Source organism: Carassius auratus, chromosome 30, assembly GCF_003368295.1.
Source record: "Carassius auratus strain Wakin chromosome 30, ASM336829v1, whole genome shotgun sequence".
Lineage (NCBI taxonomy): Eukaryota > Metazoa > Chordata > Actinopteri > Cypriniformes > Cyprinidae > Carassius > Carassius auratus.
In genome coordinates this window covers 14,445,100-14,467,951 of record NC_039272.1, presented here as the reverse complement: position 1 = coordinate 14,467,951, position 22,852 = coordinate 14,445,100, and the positions used below count along the sequence as shown (strand labels likewise).

At 39.0% G+C, this 22,852-nt stretch overlaps 1 protein-coding gene across 4 annotated transcripts; it reads left to right on the top strand.

Annotated features, from left to right (window-relative positions):
- Positions 1-38: 38 nt before the first annotated feature.
- grin1b (glutamate receptor, ionotropic, N-methyl D-aspartate 1b) lies at positions 39-22,133 on the top strand. 4 transcript variants are annotated; one of them, XM_026211569.1, is made up of 21 exons: positions 39-736; positions 3,703-3,837; positions 4,452-4,628; positions 6,320-6,382; positions 7,127-7,224; positions 8,393-8,514; positions 9,233-9,407; positions 9,936-10,080; positions 10,392-10,478; positions 10,576-10,711; positions 10,798-10,925; positions 11,122-11,286; positions 11,907-12,025; positions 12,218-12,330; positions 12,467-12,615; positions 13,172-13,329; positions 14,439-14,600; positions 14,789-14,898; positions 15,257-15,402; positions 18,869-18,979; positions 21,382-22,133. In XM_026211569.1, the coding sequence occupies exons 1-21, from the start codon at positions 488-490 to the stop codon at positions 21,445-21,447; spliced, it is 2,814 nt and encodes a 937-aa protein (XP_026067354.1). In that variant the 5' UTR covers positions 39-487; the 3' UTR covers positions 21,448-22,133. The 4 variants fall into 4 exon arrangements, with proteins under 4 accessions (XP_026067354.1, XP_026067355.1, XP_026067356.1 ...); XM_026211570.1 differs by lacking the exon at positions 6,320-6,382 and having other exon boundaries at positions 40-736; XM_026211571.1 differs by lacking the exon at positions 18,869-18,979 and having other exon boundaries at positions 43-736.
- Positions 22,134-22,852: the final 719 nt, after the last annotated feature.

The window sequence follows — 22,852 nt, the reverse complement described above, 5'->3', positions numbered from 1 at the left end:
TTGAAGTCTATTCGACCGTGACAGACAGCTCTGTGATATCAGGCGTAATCTGCGAGTGCGCGCGCATCAGTGTGCGAGCTCAGTTCTCAGCACCAAGGACAGCGTCTCTCACAGAGCATCAGGTCACCCTTGACAAAACCTTGACTGGGATTCAATCACGCCAAGAGTGGGACAAGTGAGCGCAGATGACTGCAAGATTACTGCAAAACTGATTTTCCCACCTTCTCCCCAGAGAGAGAGAGTGCATATGTGAGGCGACTATCAACAGGAGCGAGCATCATTCTCTTCAAAGGCGTGTTGACATGGTTCTTGAATATGAACGGGTTTCATGAGTGAAGCCCATTCCTCTGCGGAGTAGTAGACTGAGGCGATCGCATTCCAGTGCTGCTGGAGAGGACGCAGTGAGAGCGGATCTGTCTAATCAACGGGCATCGACACGCATCCTCCACGGGGCACTCAGCTGGACTCCTCTGCCATCCAGGGCAAAATGCGTCTGGTTCTGTTCGCCTTCCTCATCTCGTGCTCCTGTGCGAGAGGCGGATGCGAACCCAAGACTGTGAATATCGGAGCTGTCCTGAGCCAGAAGAGATATGAACAAGTGTTCAAAGACGCTGTCACCCAAGCCAACAATATATACGGCAAAGATAAGTTCAAGATGAACGCTATTTCTGTCACCCATAAACCAAACGCAATCCAGATGGCACTCTCCGTGTGTGAGGATCTCATCTCTAACCAGGTAACCCTCGCAAGCCAGTCTCTTCAACTCATGCGAATACTCAGAAAATAAGCATTTTGACGTTATAATAAAATCTTTGAAAATATATGTTTTGAAGTGCTTTGTCACACAATGCTTTCGATGTTTGATTCTTTACAGAAGCATATATCTTTATATATTTCTATTTATCTTAATGACTAGATACTATTGACTTATTTTGAAGTGCGAAGTCACCAGGTGACTGAATTTTTTATTTTATTGGTTCTTGCAAAGATAAATCAATCAATCAATCAATCAATCTATCTATCTATCTATCTATCTATCTATCTATCTATCTATCTATCTATCTATCTATCTATCTATCTATCTATCTATCTATCTATCTATCATATTAGGTTACCGTTTCGGATGGCTCTGTCTTGTTAATATAACATTTAATATACATTAATATACATCATTATTTTAAAGTATCAGGAGACTATTTTAAATGTATTTTGTCAGATACTTAAATCAAGCTGTCAATTTATTTAATTTAATTTTTATATGTTTATTTTATATATTTATGTTTTATTGTATATATTTGTTTTGTTTGTACGAAGTGTTTCTGGTAAACGCGAAGAAATACAAATCTTTAAAAGAATCATATACCTGCATTCTTTTTTAAGAAAAGGTATTGTCAGTCAAATTTAGTTATTGCAACTTTGTATTCTGCAAAGGCAAACACTGCAACGAATCTCGACTTTAGAGCACATTGTACGAAAGAAAACATTCAACAGGATCCGGGGTCCATTTTGACCTTACCGATGATTGAGCACTGCTGTGATGGGAAAGCTGTAAGGCTGTGCTCAGAGGTTACATGCACTGAGCCTGAAATAATGAAATAAAGTAGGCTACCTAGGATATGAGACAACCTGTGATTCATGTGGAGACATATGAATACAAATTCAAGCATGAGTAAAACATTTAAGGTAATATAACTGACCCCTCTATGAGGCGCCATGGCATCACAGTTGGTCCACTGCTTGTATTTTATTGAAAAACGTAAAACGAGGCCAACATGGCGCCAGTCTCGTAGATAACAGCTGCTTTGTTCTGCGAGGAAAGCTCTAGCAAATTATTACACGGTGGTGGAAGCAGAGATTATGGCCTTCAACGCTGTAACACGGATTACCATCCAAGTCACACCCATCTACACAGACCCGAGCGTGCACATACTGTTCATGACAACTAACTCCAAACTGACCATGTTTGATCAACACTCTGACATTTCGCTGTCATCCGGCTCCTCCAGCAAGGTTAAAGAATTGCTTTATAGTGTAGAAATGCGTCAATTCATAGGTTACAAATTGAAAAAGTTATGCGTTGTGTAGGCTATAACCCTCTGGAAAATGTTGGTCATTTAATGGAAAACACTAACCTTACACACACTTAAAAACCATGATGTTAATGGCAAGGCAAGGCAAAACAATCTATATATATATATATTTAACAGGACAGGACATAATGTCAAATTATTGTAACATATTTATTTAAATATTTGTTTCTTATCATTTTTGCTATCAGTTACCAACATTACTATGCTAACTAGTGATAATCTAGCCAGACCCTTCGCAACGTCCCGCCCTCCTTAGTTACTGTTGCTATATCCGACAAGCCATGGCGCTCTCTCACTAACGTTACACACCATGTTCTCGCGCAGTAAAATAAAAACCTCACGGAGCAAAGAGAAAACTGACAACTCCCCGACAGACAAGACAGCGCAGGTTACTTATAGTATGAAACAATTTGACATTTTTAAGAAATTCAAACAATAAATACCGTTTTGTGGGTCTTTATTGTGTCGTGACAGACCTGTTGCGCCTCAATTCAAGAGGCAATTGAACCGATCATCTTTTCATTTTAAACGTTACCTAAATCACAAAATGAACTGGAATGAACATCAGAACGTATTTAATTTCAGCAGCGGAAAGAAGTCAATATGCAACATTTTTCAATTTTAATTCCACCAAAATTAATCTGATTTGTTTGTCGGGCAAAATAGCGGATTTATCTATCGATTGGTCAGATCACCTGTCAATCAAGCCAGATGACCGTACAGTATCCCGCCTATCATATACAGTGTGGGCTACACACAAATAAATAGATAGGTCGCAAAAAAATTGATTTGAATTTTACCTGTAAATGATCTCTCTTCCGCTAAGAACATTTCGCTGATTTTTCGCGCCACTATGAAACGAGAGAGCGCGTGATTCTACTCGGATGAGCGATTGCGTCCATGCCTGATAGTGCCCTACAAAGAGGACTTCACTCCATATTAAACGAGATTCCAAATTGCAGAGGCATATAGCCTACGTTTAGCTCAGGGCCTGCACGCTGTTTAGGGAAGAGCATATATAGCTACATTGGTTCGCAAAAAGCAAATAAGTACATTTACCAACCTTTCATCGCAACTGGAGTTTCATCTGTGCTCGAAGATGCTGTATTTCAAGTAGTGAACTTCGACATATGCTAACAGTGAGCTTTGTAGTAAATACTACGTAGGGACCGTTAATTTGCAACGCAGTCTATGAAATATCAAAACGTTCAAACGACACAATTGACCAATTAAAATCTAATAAGTCATGTAATATTGTGATTCAATTATATTTCTTGTTATTTAGCTAATGTTCATGTCATGTTATTTTTGTTGTCCTATTTTTTCAGCTTAGTAGTATTTGTTTGGCAACAATTATTATTTGAATCATATGGTCTTCTAGTTTACTGTTACTATTCGTTACTATAAGTGTTATGTTATCAATCTTTCTATTACAGATTTTAGTAGATCAAGTAGGTTTGCATAACTATACTTTGTATCATTCATTCATTTAGTATTTGTATTGATTGATGGATTAGAGGCCTTTTTAAAGTGTAGTTTAGAAGTGACAAAATCAAAACAAGTGACAAAACTTTGTCAGATTCTCTGCTCACTTTGATCCTCATGCCCTCAGGTGTATGCGATCTTGGTGAGCCACCCACCCCAGTCCAACGACCATCTTACTCCAACTCCGGTGTCCTACACAGCTGGTTTTTACCGTATCCCTGTAGTGGGCCTCACCACCCGCATGTCCATCTACTCTGATAAGGTGAGTGTGGGAGACCACCAGCAGCTGGTTTATGACTCATTATATTCCAGACAGAAATTCTGCTTGCGTTCCACTGCAGATGTCATCTCACCTTTTTTAATATGGTTTGCTTGGAGTTTTGAAGTGTGAAAACCTTTTTTGCGCAGGATATAGTGTAGCAAAGCCCTGAAAATATAATTTTGTGTGACGGTCCACCACCAGGGCTGCGTTTCCCAAAAGCATTGTAAGCTTAAGTACATCGTAGACCCATTGAAACCAATGGAGCTACGATCAGCTTAGGTTTACGATGCTTTTGGGAAAAACGGAACCCATGGTTTTCTAATCTTCCTCCAGGACAGAATAATGTGACAAATGTTTACTCGTTTTTAGTTCTAGTGTGGTCATTTTTTAGACTTTTAATTAAAAACTCTCATAAATACTGCATATAGCGTTGTGATCGATTGCCTCTTTTAGAATCACTTATACTCTTTGCCTTATGGCATCTCGGCATGCTAAGAAGTGATGTTTGGATCCATCTGTAATTAATTACAGTTAAAGTGATTAAATCCTAATGAACTGAAATTGCTTCGGGCCTTTGAGATTCACCAGTTCTTTCCCCCCAACCGTCCATCTAGAGCATCCACCTCTCCTTTCTGCGCACGGTGCCACCCTATTCCCACCAAGCTCAAGTGTGGTTTGACATGATGCGTGAGTTCCAGTGGAATCACATCATCCTGATTGTGAGTGATGACCACGAGGGCAGAGCGGCACAGAAAAGACTGGAAACTCTGCTGGAGGAAAGGGAGACGAAGGTGAGATGCGTGTGCTGCCGACTCACAGGGCCCAGCGTGTAAATGAGTGTGTGTGTAAGTCAGAGTGTGTTCCTGTAATCAATATCACAGAGGTCCTCTATATATGTTAAATGTTTCCTTTTTTCTGTTGTGTAAACACATTTCTTTCCATTGGCTAACATTATTTATGCCAGAGGCATCAACAGCGTCTTAAGTGGTTTATCTGCAAAACTTTGTACTTTTCTACTCATCTCACATTGCTTTTTACCATAGTCAGATTTTCCTATTTGTCTATCCACAACAGGAGCAAAATGAGGGACTTAGTCTGGGGCTGTGCAAAATATCAACGGCAAGGGGATTTGGTCATTTTGCATTTCTTCCCAGCCACAGACTGTTACTGATTTATTGACTGTTCTCTTTGTGCAGCTTTGTGCTGTTCAATATTTCACATTATGTAAGAAAGAAATGTACAATAAATTTGAAGCTGAAGGTAGTTATGCACCATGTGAGCATTAAACCTCATCAACATTTGCATTTGTTCACATACGTATACCAGTAATGAAAGGTTACATATGCAATGTCTAATTTTGAACAAAATAATGATTTGTTATTCAGTGAAAAGAGCCATTTCATCGGGATCTGAACCCATTAGCATGGCACTGTATTTTTAGGACACCCGCAATGTCGTTGCAATGTCATTTTCAGTAATGGCAGCCCCAAGGCCAGCTGTTTTTATATGCACATTCTCAGACTGTTTTGGGAATCAGTAGAAGGGCTCATGAAAGTCTTTTGCTTGTGTCAGTTATTAAAATAAAACCGTGCCTGTATGTTGTCCACACGGTTGGATGGCTGTATATAAAAGCTGCAATTTAAAGCCATTTTGATATACAAGAAAAACAACTGTTTTTCTCAGTCTGTTGAGAGTTTAGGGGGCAAACAGGCTTTTTTTTATACAGTCAGGGACAAAAAAAAATCTTAACTCTGCAAATATGGATTAAATGCATAAAAAAGTTATCTCGAATAATCCGTGTTCATACATTTAATCTAGGAGAGTTTTACTAATTTTACTTTGGCTCTCAAAAGCAACAAATACTTGACATACAAACATAAAAAATATAGGCAATCAAGATTCTGTGACTGAATGTGAAAAATGTGCATTATCTAGATAGAGTGCTTGAAATATTTTATTCCGGGCCATATGTCTAGACAGAAGTGTCTTGTGGCAGCAACTTGTGCTTCATGGACTGTAGCTGATGTTCTTTTATGGTAGGTTGTCAAAGAAATGTAAATTAATGGATGGGATTAGGTTGCATTTGAATGTACTGCATCGTTAAAAAACAGCAATGCATTATAACGAAACAGAGGCATTAGCGCTCATTATTAATTTTGCTAAAGCAAGGAGCGCACTCACTCAGGGCAAGTGTTTTAATCAAATTCAAGTGAAAAGGTTAAAGTAAAAAGAAATATTAAGAAAATAATTAAAGGAGGAGAAGTCATGGAAATAATAGCGTGCATGTTCAGGCCATATGCAAGGATAGATAAGGTTGTCTGCTCCATGTAGTCTTTGTTGATGTTTTTGCAAGCCCCAGGATAGAGTTTCCCAATTTGAAGCAGAAAAGTGGAGATTTGTTGGAATGCTTTACTGCGCACCATTTATAACTGTTTATAATATTCTGTGTCTGCATATTTTCTCTGTGCACATTATTCATCAGAGTAAAAACAGGAACTATGAAAACCTCGACCAACTGTCCTTTGACAACAAGCGAGGACCCAAGGTATATTTGCATGGTCAATGCACGCCGCCCAAAAGTTATCTGAAAGTAGCCACTAGAAAGCAGTCAAACAGTCAACAAACCGATTCCAGAGATCCTTATCCTGCCAGCACGTCTATTTATTTGTTTGGATTCTTTTTATGATTTCAATCGAGAATGGGTTATTTTTTCTGTTAAAGCGTATACAAAAACTCGCTCCCCCACCTCTCACTTTTTTATTTATGTGTAAAGGAATGCATGTATTGAAGCCAGCAAGATTGCAAGTCTATTCTTTTGACCGTGCGTGGAGATCTGGTCGTGTGGGACAGGCACTATCCAGATGTTACTCCCACCTTTCTGCAGCATTTCTTCCTTTTTGTTGATTTTTTGTTTTTGGTTGGGAAAGAAGCCACCACCACCACCACCTTCCTTCACCTGTTTTTTGCTTTCCGGTTGCATCAATCTTCTTCTCACTCTTCCTCTAACATGCACGTTTTTCCTTGGAATCTTGATTCCCTTGAGTTTGCATGTGAAAATGCTGAACTTTTTTACCTGCTCCAAGCTTACTTAAGTTTTTTCATTTAAGCTGATTATCTCAGAAACTTTTTTTTACTTCATTTTTTTAAAACCCCTCCCCCCTGCAAAAAAAAAAAAAAAGAAAGAAAAAGGAGAGAAAAAAAAAAAAAAAAAAAAACGCAAGCGCGCAAAGAGCATGGTTCATGGCGGGGATGAGTCAACTACTTGACTAATGTTGTGTCCTAATCCCAGGCAGAGAAAGTGCTCCTGTTCAGCCAAGACACAAATCTGACGGCTCTGCTCCAGGAAGCCAAAGAGCTAGAGGCCCGAGTTATCATCCTGTCTGCAAGGTGAGTTCATCTCCACTGTTTAACCCATCACTGCTAATCGCTATTGTTACTGAATAATACATTTGGCCAGCCAAAAGACTGCCTGGCAAAAATGGTGAAGCTTGGGTTTGAGAATTCTGAAAAGATATTTGTGTTACTGTTTAATTCAGGTGGAATTTTAAAATGCATTGGTCACATCTCATTGGAAACTGACACTGATTTTGAATTTAAATGGAGTGGAATGATAGGACTATGATTGGAGTTAGTAAATTGCAAGCCAAAGAAATTCAGGTAGTGCATTCTGGGAAATAAAGTGTTCTATCCTGGAGCTGTGTTACAGAAAAATCCTAATTTAAATCCTATCTTATTTGTTTAGTAACCATGGTCATTTCACTTAGGAAATGAAACAATTTCACATCAAGTCAAAATTAAAGATAGGAAGTTTCTGTTATACAGCCCCTGGTCAAAAAAGCTAATTTGTTAAATAAATTATAATGTATGATATGATATGATATGATATAAGCCAAGATGGACAACTCTTGTTTTGGAAAATGTAACTTTTATAGTGAATTACAGTTTTTGAAAAATAATTTTTATATATATATATATATATATATATATATATACTTCCTTGCATTCAGAATCCAAAATCATGTTCGGTTCAAATTTCAGTTCAGATTAAGGAATCTAATCAGAATTTAAAAGACATTCTCAGTGCACTGCATATATTAGAACCATTTCAGAGAGTTGATGCATTAAAATATATTAAAAATGATTGTAATAAAGGTAACATGTCCAGCCTCAGTACAAAAACTTAATTAGGTGTTTTCAGATTAAATGAGCCGACGTCTAATTTGTTAACAAGAGATTGCTTCAAAATGTCAGACAGTTTCGCTGCCCTTCATGAGTCACTCATCATAATCAGGCCCACACAAAATATGCAGACTGACTTGGGGGAAATCTGAGGCGTACTGCGTAATGATTTAAACATGGCAAAATGTTTTTTTTACATTCTTGCTGGTGACTTCAAATCTATTTAACATAAAAATATGTTAAGAAACGTGTAGTATAGCTGATTCTCAGATTTCTGCACTCACAGAATCCATGCAGACCTGCTCATAACATTAAATTTTGAGGTGTTTAGTCCAATTAATACAGTCTATTACTAATAATCTTTGTCCAATCACAGTGAAGATGAAGCTGCAGCCATTTACAAAGCAGCGCGCCAGCTCAATATGACAGGCTCTGGTTATGTTTGGCTGGTTGGAGAAAGGGAGATGTCTGGTAAAGCACTGAGTGAAGCCCCAGATGGTATGTACTTTTCATCCTATCCATTTTCATCCGCTCTTTCTATCTCTCTCTGTCTCTCTCTCTCTCTCTCTCTCTCTCCCAGGCTTCTTAACAAACTGAACATGTTTGCCTTTTAAGCTTTTTATACGATTACAATTTGCAATCCCCACCGACGAATCAGTGTCTGTGCTGTTCTTGCGTGTTTAAATGTTTAAACATCTCCATGTTTAAAGGTTTTAAACACAGTGATTCTTTCTTCATTGTACTGTGCTTTATGTCTAATGTTTAATTTGTTTCATTTTTGAGTGTTTGTCCTTTCTTTCAGTAGACAACAAATGATGCAATAGAGAGTTGTGGTAATCCATATTGGTTTGAATGTGCATACATTTTTAAGGTTTGGCTGTCATGAGTTTATGTATAAGTGGTGCTTTTGCTACCTCCACATTGAGGTGTGGATATGATGGTAAGCGACAACTGCATTTCTTTGTTCCCGGCTCTTTTATATACCCATCTGTGTTCAACTTCACGCCATTCTGCTTAGTGATGACCCTGTCCTGACCCCCCATGACTTTCACAGTCCTTCTGTCTGTCTTGAGACAATTTGTCGGTCATATGCAATGCACGTTTGTTTCTCTCTTTGGCAATGTGTGCATTTCTTTATTACGAGTATGCCTTGACGTGTTCTTGAGTCGTGTTGTGAGGCATTGGCCAACACCATGTAATGTTGTCAACTGGGCAGGCTTGCTCGGCCTTCAGCTTATCAATGGCAAGAACGAGTCTGCGCACATCTACGATGCCGTGGCTGTGGTGGCCCAGTCCATTCAGGAGCTCTTTGAGAAGGAGAATATCACAGAGCCTCCTCGAGGCTGTGTTGGCAATACAAACATCTGGAAGACTGGCCCACTCTTCAAACGGTGAGGCCAGGGATGAGCGCTGGCTAGCATTCGCTAGCTTTCCAACCAACCATCCATTTGCTGTCATGCATTATCATACATTACCACTGGTCTGGCACTGACAAGAGTGGAAGCGTTCACACCACAAATATTGAAACCACTAGCTTTTGACATCTAAAACCACACCTTGACTCCTCAAACAGAGTAATAAGCGAGTGCAAGGACACATCAAGCCTGTTAAGTTGTTGCTTACATTGGCCTTGTGAAATCTGGTGGTACCAATTTGCATTTGAGACCCAATTTGAGACCCTTACAGGTGTCATTTCTGTTCTCCTATGTCTGTGCCTGCACATTATACATGCCATCTGACTCCACACGGCATCCCCTAACTCTTCCCTAGTTATCGTCATGTCTTTTTCTAAGACATACCTGCATCTCCATCTCTGAATTTCTGGTAAACTTTCATTACTTCCAGTCATCGCCAATGTCTTCCTTTGTGTTTAAATGAGCATTTTGTGCCTTTTCTAAAAACCCCCTCTGGTGTACTAGAGTGCTGATGTCATCCAAGTATCCAGATGGCCTGACAGGCCGCGTGGAGTTTAATGATGACGGAGACAGGAGGTTCGCCCACTACAGCATTCTGAACTACCAGAAAACCCGGCTGGTGCAAGTGGGCGTCTACAATGGCTCGCAAGTATGAAATCGGCGCAGTCTTTTTAAAAAGCTGTCCTTCCGCTCAGTGCAAACATTTGCTATTTAAACAGTTTGGACAGTAGCACCCTTTGTAATTTTTTTAAATTGCAATTTCATTGTAACACATTACAGTAAGTTTACAGTATTAAGTTTCATGAACCTTCAATGAACAGCAGTTTCTTTTTTTTTCTGTGCAAAAAGGAGCCTACATATACAGTGAAAAACATTAGTTGTCAGTATTCCTTTCAACTTCAACTATATCCAGTATAAAAATTAAATGACAGTTATTGACAGGAAGATATTATGTTTCAGGTTGTAATGAACACTCAGAGGAAGATTATTTGGCCAGGAGGAGAGACTGAAAAGCCAAAAGGTTATCAGATGTCAACAAGATTAAAGGTACTTTATAGCAGAGGTTTTTAATGTATGCTTTTTTTAAATAAATAAATAAATCGAAAACCATGCATTGACATTCAGTTCTCATGTTATTTGATAGATTGTCACCATTCATCAAGAGCCCTTTGTCTACGTGAAACCAACGTTACGAGATGGAACATGTAAGGAAGAGCACACTGTAAATGGAGTCCTGATCAAAAAAGTGATCTGCACTGGCCCCAATGAGACCATTCCAGGTAGGTATTATGTGTTATATTAAATACAGTTTGTTGAAATTAAGTTGTGCTTTGTCCAGATCTGACAGTCTCGTGTAACTCTATAGGTCGCCCCACAGTGCCTCAGTGCTGCTATGGGTTCTGCATTGACCTTTTGATCAAACTTGCAATGACAATGAACTTCACTTATGAAGTGCATTTAGTTGCCGATGGCAAATTTGGCACTCAGGAGCGTGTGAGTATTACGATAACTTTATTGATTCTTCACCAGTCTGAAGCTTTGCATATCTTTTCCAAGGTCATGCAACTAGACTTGTCTGCACATTTCCAAGTCTTTCTTCACAGATGCTGTTAAGAATCTGCTGAAATATACATAACGTAAAGTCCATGTATCCATGAAAAAATGCTAAAAGTCATTTCCATGATAACAGGTAAATAACAGCAACAAGAAGGAGTGGAATGGCATGATGGGAGAGCTCCTGAGTGGCTTGGCAGACATGATCGTGGCTCCACTTACAATCAACAATGAACGAGCCCAGTATATAGAGTTCTCAAAACCGTTCAAGTACCAGGGGCTCACAATACTTGTCAAAAAGGTGAGCCTTAGATGATCTACTGATCATCGTTTGCTTTAGAGGGACAGTTCATTCAAGAATGAACATTTTAAATATAGATATTTTTGATCCATACAATGAAAATTAATGGCATCCAGTGTTGTTCTGGACCCCACTGACTTTGGATGTATGACCAAAAAAACGAAAAAAAGTAATACAGGTTGGTTAGCAATAATATTAAGTTGAATAAATAAAAAGATAGTTTTCTTTTTTGGATGAACTCTCTCTTGGAAACTGCTCTATCCCACGAGGCCAATAAAAAAAAAGCAAGATCTGGTGTCAGTTTCATTTCAGTTTTTAACTTCAATTTCAAATAAAGTATCTGAGATGTAATTAATTTTTGGAAAAATCCTCTGAGAACATGATTTTCTGGGACAGAAATAGTATACCAGTTTCTCGATTTAATTAAATTCCCTGAAGTGGACTTATCTCTGTACTGAGAAAACTCTGTGATAAATCAATTGACTCTGGAGTACAGTGAAATCTATTAATACACCCCCTGACCATTGTAGATATAGACTCCATTTGATGCTCCATATGGTGAAGCATGTGGCAATGTGGGTGGTGTTTGTTGGGTTGGATAAAGCTGCGTTGTTTTGCAGGAAATACCACGCAGTACACTGGACTCGTTCATGCAGCCTTTTCAGAGCACTCTGTGGTTACTGGTGGGTCTATCGGTCCATGTTGTGGCGGTGATGCTCTACCTATTAGACCGTTTCAGGTAATAAAACAATATTTGTAACACGCATAACACCTTAATGGGGTAGATTATGGGGTAGAATGTAGCCTGGTATTAAGAAAGTTTGCAGAAGATATTACAGAAGATATGAAAAGTTTGGCGGAAGGTTAACAACATTTTTTAGATGCAGTTTAAAAGCATCTGTCTTTGACTGATATGCACTTTGCTGTGCAGCCCGTTTGGAAGGTTTAAAGTAAATAGTGAAGAGGAAGAAGAAGATGCCCTCACCTTATCCTCTGCTATGTGGTTCTCCTGGGGTGTACTTCTGAACTCCGGCATTGGAGAAGGTAGACATCAGCAATAAGATTATTATTCAGTCTGTTGGTGCTGCGAGGTGGAAATATTGCTGACTCTTGTGTTTGATTGATTGTGCAGTAAGCATAATTTTCTTTATCGCTCTCACCTCTCTGCTTACATTCACAGGTGCCCCTCGGAGCTTTTCAGCAAGGATTTTAGGTATGGTGTGGGCTGGTTTTGCTATGATTATAGTTGCATCGTATACTGCCAATTTGGCAGCCTTCCTAGTGCTGGATCGGCCTGAGGAGCGCATTACCGGCATCAACGACCCTAGGGTGAGCGCTAAGTATGAAGCAGCTTTACATGTTATACAACAGAATATCAAATAAGACTCTAAATTACCATGCACTGAGATTTCACATTTCACACGCTATAAAAACACCACATATATAATTAAGCGTGGCGAGGACACATAATTACGGGTCATTCGTTCCCAAAGGTTATTTTTATTTGCCTTGTTTCATCGTAACAGTCATGTCAGTTATGTCATGTGGGCTGAACATTTACAAAGGATTGGGTTTAAACATTGAAAAAAGGATTTAATTACATTTTATAAGATATTTATTGATAAATTTACAAATGTGTTTAATTAAAGTTGTAGATGCACAGAAACAGAGACTTCAGTGAACATTTTTAGGTCACGCTTACCTTGGTTTACCTCTATTCCTCTCAGAAATATTTCATGTAATTGCAAAGCCCGTGTTTTTGATTTTGCAGACACCAAAGACCAGTTTACTTTAATTATTCATCAAGTTCTGAATACATTTATCTTGCCTAGCACCTATTTATCAGAGTTCATCCAGATGGTCCCACTGTTACCTTGTATTTCAGCTGCGAAACCCATCAGACAAGTTCATCTACGCCACAGTGAAGCAGAGCTCAGTGGACATTTACTTCCGGCGCCAAGTTGAGCTAAGCACCATGTACCGCCACATGGAAAAGCACAACTATGAGAGCGCCGCTGAAGCCATCCAGGCCGTGCGAGACAAGTCAGTCAACAATCAAGAGTTTCCACTAATAATACTATTTTTGATATGTCAGGACAAGTTTATTGGAAGATGTTGTTTTAAATCTTTAATATTCAAACAGGGGCTGGGCATAGATATGGATGGCAGGAATTGGGCAGCAGAAAGCTAAATTACCAGTCAGTATAAAGAGCAGACAGAGGCTAAACCCCTGTTAGAGTGATTCAGTACAGTATTGATGCTGAATACAAAGCAGGGGGGAGCTGTATGTTAAAGAAGGACTTTCACTACAAGGCCAAGACGGGAACAGATGGCAGACTGCCAGTGTGTTTAATACATTTTCCCTACTGATTTTTAACATCTGGAGTTCTATAATCTCCAGGAATTAGTTCCACTTATCGCCTTTTAGAAGATGCCAGTTCTCAGGCATTGGTATAAAAAGTAGTTTTTTTTTTGTTGTAAAAATCCAGATGTCTGAGACAATGACAAACTAGGATTTAATTTAATCTCATTTAAAGTTGAAAATAAAGACAGTTTGGGATTTAACAAAGAAACATTGTGACATGAAAAATATTACTTAAGATTGTGAATAATTTCTAGGTCACTAATGAAATAAGTTATTTTGTGTCATTTATCGTGTGACTCTTTGTACAGACAGATCTTCTTGCTTCCTCTCGAAGCACAAGATGTTCTTTGGATCATTCTCAAATCATGCTGCATCAAATGAATCATCAGGTTTCACACAAACATGTGGAGTTAATGCAGCTTGTTTGCTTCTTTCATTAAAGCAAAAGAACAACAAAATTCTAAGACGTTTTGAAATTTAATGCATTGATCATACGTGGCAGTAAAATATTTACAGTGTTACAAAGAAAAATCCTTTTGAACTTTCATCAAAAAATCCTGAGGAAATTGTTAAGCAACACAACTATTAACAGCACTGATAATAACAAGAAATATATTTTTGAGGACCAAATAAAGCAATGGCTGCTTTAAATTCAGCTTCAAATTACAAATCATAATATATCACAATATTACTGTTTTTACTATATCAAATGATGCAGCCTAGATGAGCATAATAGCAAATAGGGAAAGAAATTTTTTTTTTTCATGGATATTTTCTCTACCCATAGCAAACTCCACGCTTTTATATGGGATTCAGCAGTGTTGGAGTTTGAGGCCTCGCAGAAATGTGACCTGGTCACCACAGGCGAGCTGTTCTTCCGCTCTGGATTCGGTATTGGGATGCGTAAAGATAGCCCGTGGAAGCAAAATGTCTCACTGGCCATCCTCAGGTATTCTCAATCAAGACTAATCATCCACAGTGCGCAGCTATACTTCTGTTTGTTTTTCTCTTTTTTTCTCTCTCTCTCTCTTCCTCTCAGCTAATTCCTAGGCTTGCTGCAATCTGTCAACTGTTTCTATTTCTGGAATAACGCTTTGTTATTCATTTGACTGATGTGTTGGGTCTCTGAACTAATAGTTCCCATGAGAATGGCTTCATGGAGGACTTGGATAAAACCTGGGTCCGTTATCAAGAGTGTGACTCCAGAAGCAATGCACCAGCCACGCTCACTTTCGAGAATATGGCAGGTATGATCCACCTCTCACAGGATCCCTTTTGCTTTCTGAAGAGCTGTTGACACTGACGACGATCAAATCCCTCAAGGTCGTTGAGTCTCTGCGGTTTTGGTTGCTAGTAGGGGTTTTACTTGACTGTATCATCCAGCTGTATCTCAGGCGGCAGATCAGTAGTCGCCACATCATGCCTCATTTGCATTGAAATAAAACCAACTATCACCAATTTACATATCACACATTTTCAATGAAGCATGTTGCCAAAAATGGAAAATTCATCTCTGTCAATGTGAATAGGCCTTATCAGTAGTCTCTGTCTGTTGCCCTCTTTGTCACATTGAAGAAATTAGGAAATGTATTTTTCATCACACAGGCGTGTTTATGTTGGTGGCTGGTGGCATCGTCGCCGGGATCTTCCTCATCTTCATTGAGATTGCGTACAAACGACACAAGGATGCACGCAGGAAGCAAATGCAGCTGGCTTTTGCAGCAGTTAACGTATGGAGGAAGAACTTACAGGTACAGCTGTTCCCAACCCCCCCCCCCCCCCCCCCCCCAGCTCCCAGGCCAGTGGTTTCTGTCACAGAACAAAGAAGTCTCATAGATTTCTTCTAGTCGCATGTCTGTCATGATGCGACATAAAGGTCATGATAAGGAATAAATTAAGCAGTGAGCAGAAAATGGTGCAGTGAACAAAGGCATTTGTCAATATTTAATACATGCTGAACACTATTAATGAATCGATGTTGTACAAGTAATAAGGGGTAAAAAGAGCACAATTAAAAAAAGGTTAAGATTATTTTATTTTATTTCTGATGCCAAGGATCCCCAAATATGATGCCTATAAAGTAAACTGTGAAACTGACTATTAAAAGATGAAGAGATTTTTATAGTGTGGAGAAAAAGAAATTATACACTGCTGTTATGCTATGAAGTTATGCTTTCCAAGGAAGTATTTAATATTTTTTATATATTTTAACAATAATATTGTGAAATATTTATAAAATTAGTTTTGTTATTGCAAAAAGAAGATATAACAATGTCAAGTGAAATTAATACAAATTAAATGTTTTCCACAAAGTACAAAGTACAAAGACAAAATAAAAGCCAATAATTTATTTTAGGAAGCAAGGTGTTTGACTAAAAATATCATGCATAATCATTTTCTCACATAGCATAAAAGGGCATCAAAAACTTTAAGTTCCTGCTTAATATCATACCAATAATAAAGCACTAATACTCTTAGAAAGCAAAGTATAATTCAGTTATGTTCTGTTGATAAAACAGTACACTGATTGTAAATATCTGCTAAATGAACATAACAAACATAGTACAAAAATGCCTCAAGGTAAAAAAAAAAAAAAACAAGAGGTTACCGGCCCTAACATTAATATGTCCATGCAACAGCAGACAAGTGTCCAATAATTCCTTCATAATAATAATGATGAGTGTTTCACTGCAGATCCATGCAAAGACACATTTCTTACCATCCAATCGAACTGCACAGCATGATAAAGCGGCTCCTGCAGCCTGCTATTATTGAGCAACTTGACAAATACACATACACAAGCATTAAAGGAGCCTGTGATGCTGCTGTGGAGTCAGGAAGATGCATGCTGAGCAGGCCGGCTGAATGGCCCTGCTGGGCTCTAGCAGGAATCAAAGCGTCCTCACGCCCTATACAAATCTGTGTCTGTCCGCTGCTGGCCTCCAGCTGTATCCATACACAATGGGTCACAGGCCAACACGATGCCCGGATGTTGGCGGAAAGTAACAAGGTCAGCCTGTTTGAGACTTTAAACCTGGCTGGCTTGCACAACACGTAACTACAGCTCTGAACTGCTTTGAAAGTTAGTGCGTTGTTGAAGTGAGATTACTTTTCCTAATGGGATGCAAGTCATTGAGCATGGCCTTGTTACTTTAGACCCATTATTAGCAGGCACATATTTCACCACAAGGCAAACCCAGTGTCAGTGCAATCTGATTTACTTCACACATCAGAGATTCATGTTATAGAGAGTTAAGTGTTTTAACCTTCGGCTTTACTGCCTACTTGAGTCACAAGACAATGTTGCATGGATAATACGCCCACATGTCCTGCCCACTTCAAGTCAGAGGTCCGGCATTGTTGAAGGCTCATAATTTGAGATGAACAAATTACCATGAACGAGGTCTTTTTGATGGATTTTCCTCCTACTGTTTTATCGAGTAAAAGAAAAATAATGCTTATATAATTAAATTGCAAATGAGCCTCCATGTAATCCCCATCAGAGCGGGCAAACATGGATGTTTAACTGCCGCTAATGGCAACAGAGTGCCGATGAATAATTCCTCCCAGAAAGCTCAAATCAAATATTCCACACAAATCCCGGCACGCTTACTCCAGGTGCACGTGCAATGTATGCAAAAGCCGTACACACAACTGCTTTCCGAATGCATGAACAGACAGATCTGCCCTGGGTGCATTTGCATTTCAAACCAGAGCGAGCCAGGAGCAGATCAGGAGTCCATGTGATGTGGGCTAGCTGCCAACTCCAGAGGCACTACCTCATCACAGGGCTTTGAAATGCAATGGATGAAAGCACTGACGGTTAAAGGAGCTTGTACGGTCACCCTTTCTATAGAAACCAGAATGTATTATGTGAAAACAAATGAAAATCTTACTGTGGGCATTTTTTTGTGTCTTGTCTCTTTTACAATGTTGTTTGAAAGAACCAGGCAGTGACTAATTATTCACAAATGCTGAAGGAATTGAAAAAATATTTTACAAAAAAACTGTTTAATGCACTTTACTTTACAGAAGCATTTTGGTTGGCTTTGGATTCAAGACCTTTTTTGGAGAACAAAACCTATAAAATAGAATTTTTGCGCCAATCTTATATCCCCTATCCTTATTGTGTTAAAATGGTTCATGCAGTGCTGTAAATTAAAGTGCAGTTGCAGATGGCCACATTTTGAGTCGCTCATTAGAAACATGGTCTAAATGTGCTAGTCAATGAGGGAGTGACGGTGCCAGCCAAGGTCAACTGTCATGTCATTCATTTTGCATTCCCTTTTTGGTTCCATGTATTGCATGTCTTCTGGTTGAATTCACCAACCCTTCCCGACTCACTCGTCTCTTCTTATGAGCCCGCGCATCCCCTTCTCCTTCCTTCATATACCCATTATCCCCTCACCGGGGTATAATGCCAAGGAACTGTGTTAAGTTTCGACTGTTTATTGATGAGTTGTTCATTTTCCCTGAAATAATAGAACATCTTTTCCCTCTCAAAACGGAGCCTGTTTTTTTCCCCATCCGATTCTACGTTCATTTTGCTTTCTTTGCTTTGCTAATGCTTTGGCTTTCCATTTATGGAGTTGCAGAACTGTGGATGAGTGTGGTCTGATCACACGATCCACGGCAGTCCTCCTCCCCTCGCTAGAGTTTCAGGATTGTTAAAGAGTCGAAGTAAGACTTTATGCATATATTCTCACCCAGTCTACACTCTTAAAAATAAAGGTGCTTCAAAAGGTTCTTCACAGCGATGCCATAGAAGAATCATTTTTTGGTTCCACAAAGAACCATTAAGTCAAAGGTTCTTTAAGAACCATCTCTTTCTTACCTTTATAATCTGAGGAACCTTCTACCACCACAAAGAACCTTCTGTGAAATAGAAAGGTTCTTCAGATTTTAAAGGTTCTTTATGGAACCATTTGTTATTTTTTGGCATCGTGAAGCACCTTTATTTTTAAGAGTGTCTATGCCAGTGTCCTCTCTCCATATAGAGCGCTGTGGGTGTGTGAAAGCACTGTTCTGACTCACAGCCAAGATGGAGATGGAGTGTGGACAGGAGATGCCATGTTAATTGTGATAAGCGCTAAAATTAGCAGGGTAGTACCATTCAGTAGCTTCAGTATTCAAAGTGGGTGGTGATGGTTGGAAACCAAACACGCTCTTCCAGAGAGCACAAATAATTGTTCTACATATACTGTATATTTATTTTAGGATAGGAAAAGTGGTAGAGCAGAGCCCGACCCCAAAAAGAAAGCCTCTTTTAGGTCCATCAGTACCAACCTGGCCTCCAACATCAAGAGACGTAGGTCGTCCAAAGACACGGTAAGAAGATTAAGAAAATGACGCCCTGCCTGTACTTCTATCTTCTCGCTCTCTTTCTCTCCCTACTCGGCTTGCCCTGTTTCTTTCACTCTCTTCCTTCTCCTGTCATCTCATCTCTCCTATCAAAAACAAACGTCTCATCTCAGACTCTCTTCACCCTCACACATGGAGTTACAGTCATGGCCACATGTTTGTCAGTCAGCCATCTATACTCCATCCAGACATCTGTTGGGAAAGCCCAATCAGGGATCTAGCTGCTAGGGAAAGTGTGTAAAGGGAACCGAGGACCAGATTTTTTGGGGGGCTTGTGGGTTTGACCTTGCAGGAGGGGGCGAGGTAGCTTCTCCTTCTTAGCGCCTGTGCTGGTCTTTCTCCCATGCCTAACCTGGATGTGACTTTATTTTATGCTTTTCTTTTCCCTTTCTTTATGTGTACTCGTGTGTCTCTCCTCTCACCGCTCGGTCCTGTAACCGTTATTTCCATGTACCTCATCTTTCTTTTATTGACCCATTTTATGTGGTTGCTGTCACAAAGTCACCCTGTACGCCTCCCACGATGCACGGTATTGCCGTTAACACCCAAAGACGAGATACGCTAAAATAACCTGGGCTGTTCCCCTGGCAGGCCTGCACTTCCAAGATCTCTTTATTTTTAACCATCCAATGTTTTCTTTGCAGTTCTATGAATAAAAAAAATAAAATAAAAAAATAAACACTTTTCATTTTCAGGAAACGCTGCTCAGATGGGTTTTTGGTTTACGTTTACAATGTATTGAACTCTCAGAGTTAGATTCCCAGATGAGTTCATTCACACAAACGCCTCCGCACTGTTTCTTCGGTCCCACAGGTTTAATAAGACTGAGGATTCAATACAAACAAATGTGCAAGCACAGACTATTTCATTGCATTACTTTAATTGGTTTAGACTGAGTTTTTATTCAATTGCACGCTAGGCATTTTCTGGGTATGGCAATGATTGACCTGGGGCTTTGTTGCATGCACACTCAACTTGAGAGATTATTCTGATTGGCAGCTCGTATGGTTCATGGTTTACAAAAAAATATCCAAATCCATGTCGCTAAAAATTCAGTTGGTTTCTCCTTCAGTTGGATGGTCTGAATCATTTACAGAGGTGAGGGTGCAAAATGTGTTTCATTAACCTGATATGATTTCAAAATGCATTTTCCAAAGATGAAAGGAGAATAGGAGCAGATTAAAAACACAAAGTCTACTAGCTAAACAGTGCCAAAATGTCTTTTTGAACTGATGTTTACCCATCACAGTCCTAATCATCCTTTTCTTTTCTATCAGTGTTTTTATAAATGGATTTGAATGGTGTTTTGAATGTCGGTGTCCACACCACATGCCACACTGCCTCTCTCTTCCTCTACCAGCATGATACTTCTAGTTGTTGTAGAATAGTGCTCTAAAGCTGTTTCCCTGTTTGTAGACAGGGAGCGCTGTGGTTATGCCTCGGAATTGACTTGACTGAGGGTATCACAACACCCACTAAAGCCACTTCTTTTGAGATATATGATTATAGATAACTCATTTTCAACGGTGCAGCGAATAAAAGGGACAGTTCACCCAAAAATTTTAATCTTATCCTTTACTCGTAACCTGTATGATTATATTTCTTCTGCCAAACACTTTGAACAATGTTTTAGCCCATTAATTAAAATACTTTAATTATCGGGTGGGGGGGGGGGCACTGGGACATTATTTAAAATATCATCTTTTGTGTTCCACAGAACAAATAAAATCATCCAGGGTTGGAATGACGATATGGACGAGTGTAAAATCTTCCTATGTGGAGAGTATCACAATAAATAAACCTTTCCGTGTAATAATACTATAGATTCAGAGAAATTGAGAGCTATCGGGTGGTGAAACCTGTGTCGAACTGAAATGAACTGCACCTTGTGCTGCATATCGGTCCGGCTGTCATATTTCATTAGGACAGTTACTATGGAGACAATACTTCTAGGTCAGGTAAATGATTAGCCGTGGGCTGGGAGACAGAGTGCTCCCGTTTGTGCCATTACAGGGTTCTTGTGTAGACATTTTCGCATGTGATATACGGTGCCCATTTAGGAAAGCATATTCATTTAGGACTGTAAGCGTGAGCAATGATCCTTTAAGAAAGCAATTGTGCAGTAATGAATCTGTGACCTTGTTCACTCTATTTACCTTACAATGCAGTCTGAGGAGGTCTGTCTGTGTTTAAATCACAGACAACTTATTCTAGATGACAGATAAACATGGCTTGCAGTGGGTGGAGAGATCGCCTCCGTCATAACAACATGAACTAAATACCGGTCACGGGAGAACAAGTGCATATTTAGGATTATGCAAATATATATGCACTTACTTTCCCTTTTTCTGTTTCCTCCTCATCTGTAGCCATATCCTACGGACATTACCGGCCAGCTCAACCTGTCAGACCCCTCTGTGAGCACAGTGGTGTGAAAGTGGAGAGAGAAAGAGAATTTGACAGGCAGAAAGAGAGAGACTGGAAAAGCTTGAGACAACACCTTCAGCACCGTCATTTGAGCAAAATCCACCCCGTCTCAGCATATGCACACTGGATATGAAACTTTAATGGACACACTGTGCCAAATTCAACCACACTGGAGCAAATTCACACTGCCACACAGCTTCACTTTTTACAATTTTTTGCATTTATCTAAAATGTAAATATATATATTCTGATTTCTGTGTCTCCACATTAGGTCATCATTCAGTCTTAACAAAAAAAATAATACTGAACAGTTTTTCACTTTTATGATTCAGACATAATTATGTTACATACAGTACATATGTATAATATGTCTTTCTACCTCCACCTAAGATATATGTAGCTTATCTCAACACTTTGGTAGTGTTTTGATGTTTTCCCATTTGAAAAGAGCAAACACAGAACTTACCTTTGACTTCTTTGTATATTTAGATTCGAAAAAGTAGGTTAGGGTAGAAATTGTTTAGCTATGAATACTACTGTAGGCGAAAGTTTGGCGCATTTTGATTATCGTTGCACTTGGCTGTACACTTTCTGTGATTCTCTCCCTTCACTGCCATTTTCAGAACACTCTCCTGAAGTTATCCAGGTTGCTTTGGACACATACTGTGGATCTTTTTTCACTACTTTATTTATTTATGTTTTTAATATTTTGTACACAATTTTTAACGAGAATTATCTGAATATCAGCATATTATATGGGGTCTATCCTGCCAGGGGCTAAATGTAGCAGATCCAACCGTGTTTTATTATAAAAGTTTAAAGACAAACCTTCAAATGAACGAAAGGAACCCGCTTATGAAAAAATGTGGCGTAGATGTAATGAAGCAGATATTATTACAGGATTTTTGAGCTTAATTTTGAACCTTGCTTGAAATTCCCTGCAATAATTCCTGTATCATTGTGTTAGCTGGTAGCTAGTATCTTTTAGCTACCACACTGGGGAACTTTCCTCATATATATGATATATATGTATATATATATATATCATCATGTCATTATAATATATTATATTTTGTCTGTGTGGAATAATAACACTAGATGCTATTTCCATCGTTTGTTCCAAGCTTTTGCTCTGTGGACTAGTTAAATGGTTATCAGCAAAAGTGGTAATTTATATTATGAGTCAGTCGTCTTTTTCTGTGGGCTTTTAAAAGTATACTGACCAATAACAGGCGTATTTAGATCACTGTATAGATCGTTTGTCTCAAACAATCAATCCGAGGGCTTTGCTAACTGTTGTGAGAAGATTAGAATGTGAACTATGTGTACTGTAACAGTAAGTTATGAAACCGTTTTATAAGATGAACACACGAATATGAGAACAATATATGTTTTAGATTAAAATTGAGAGTT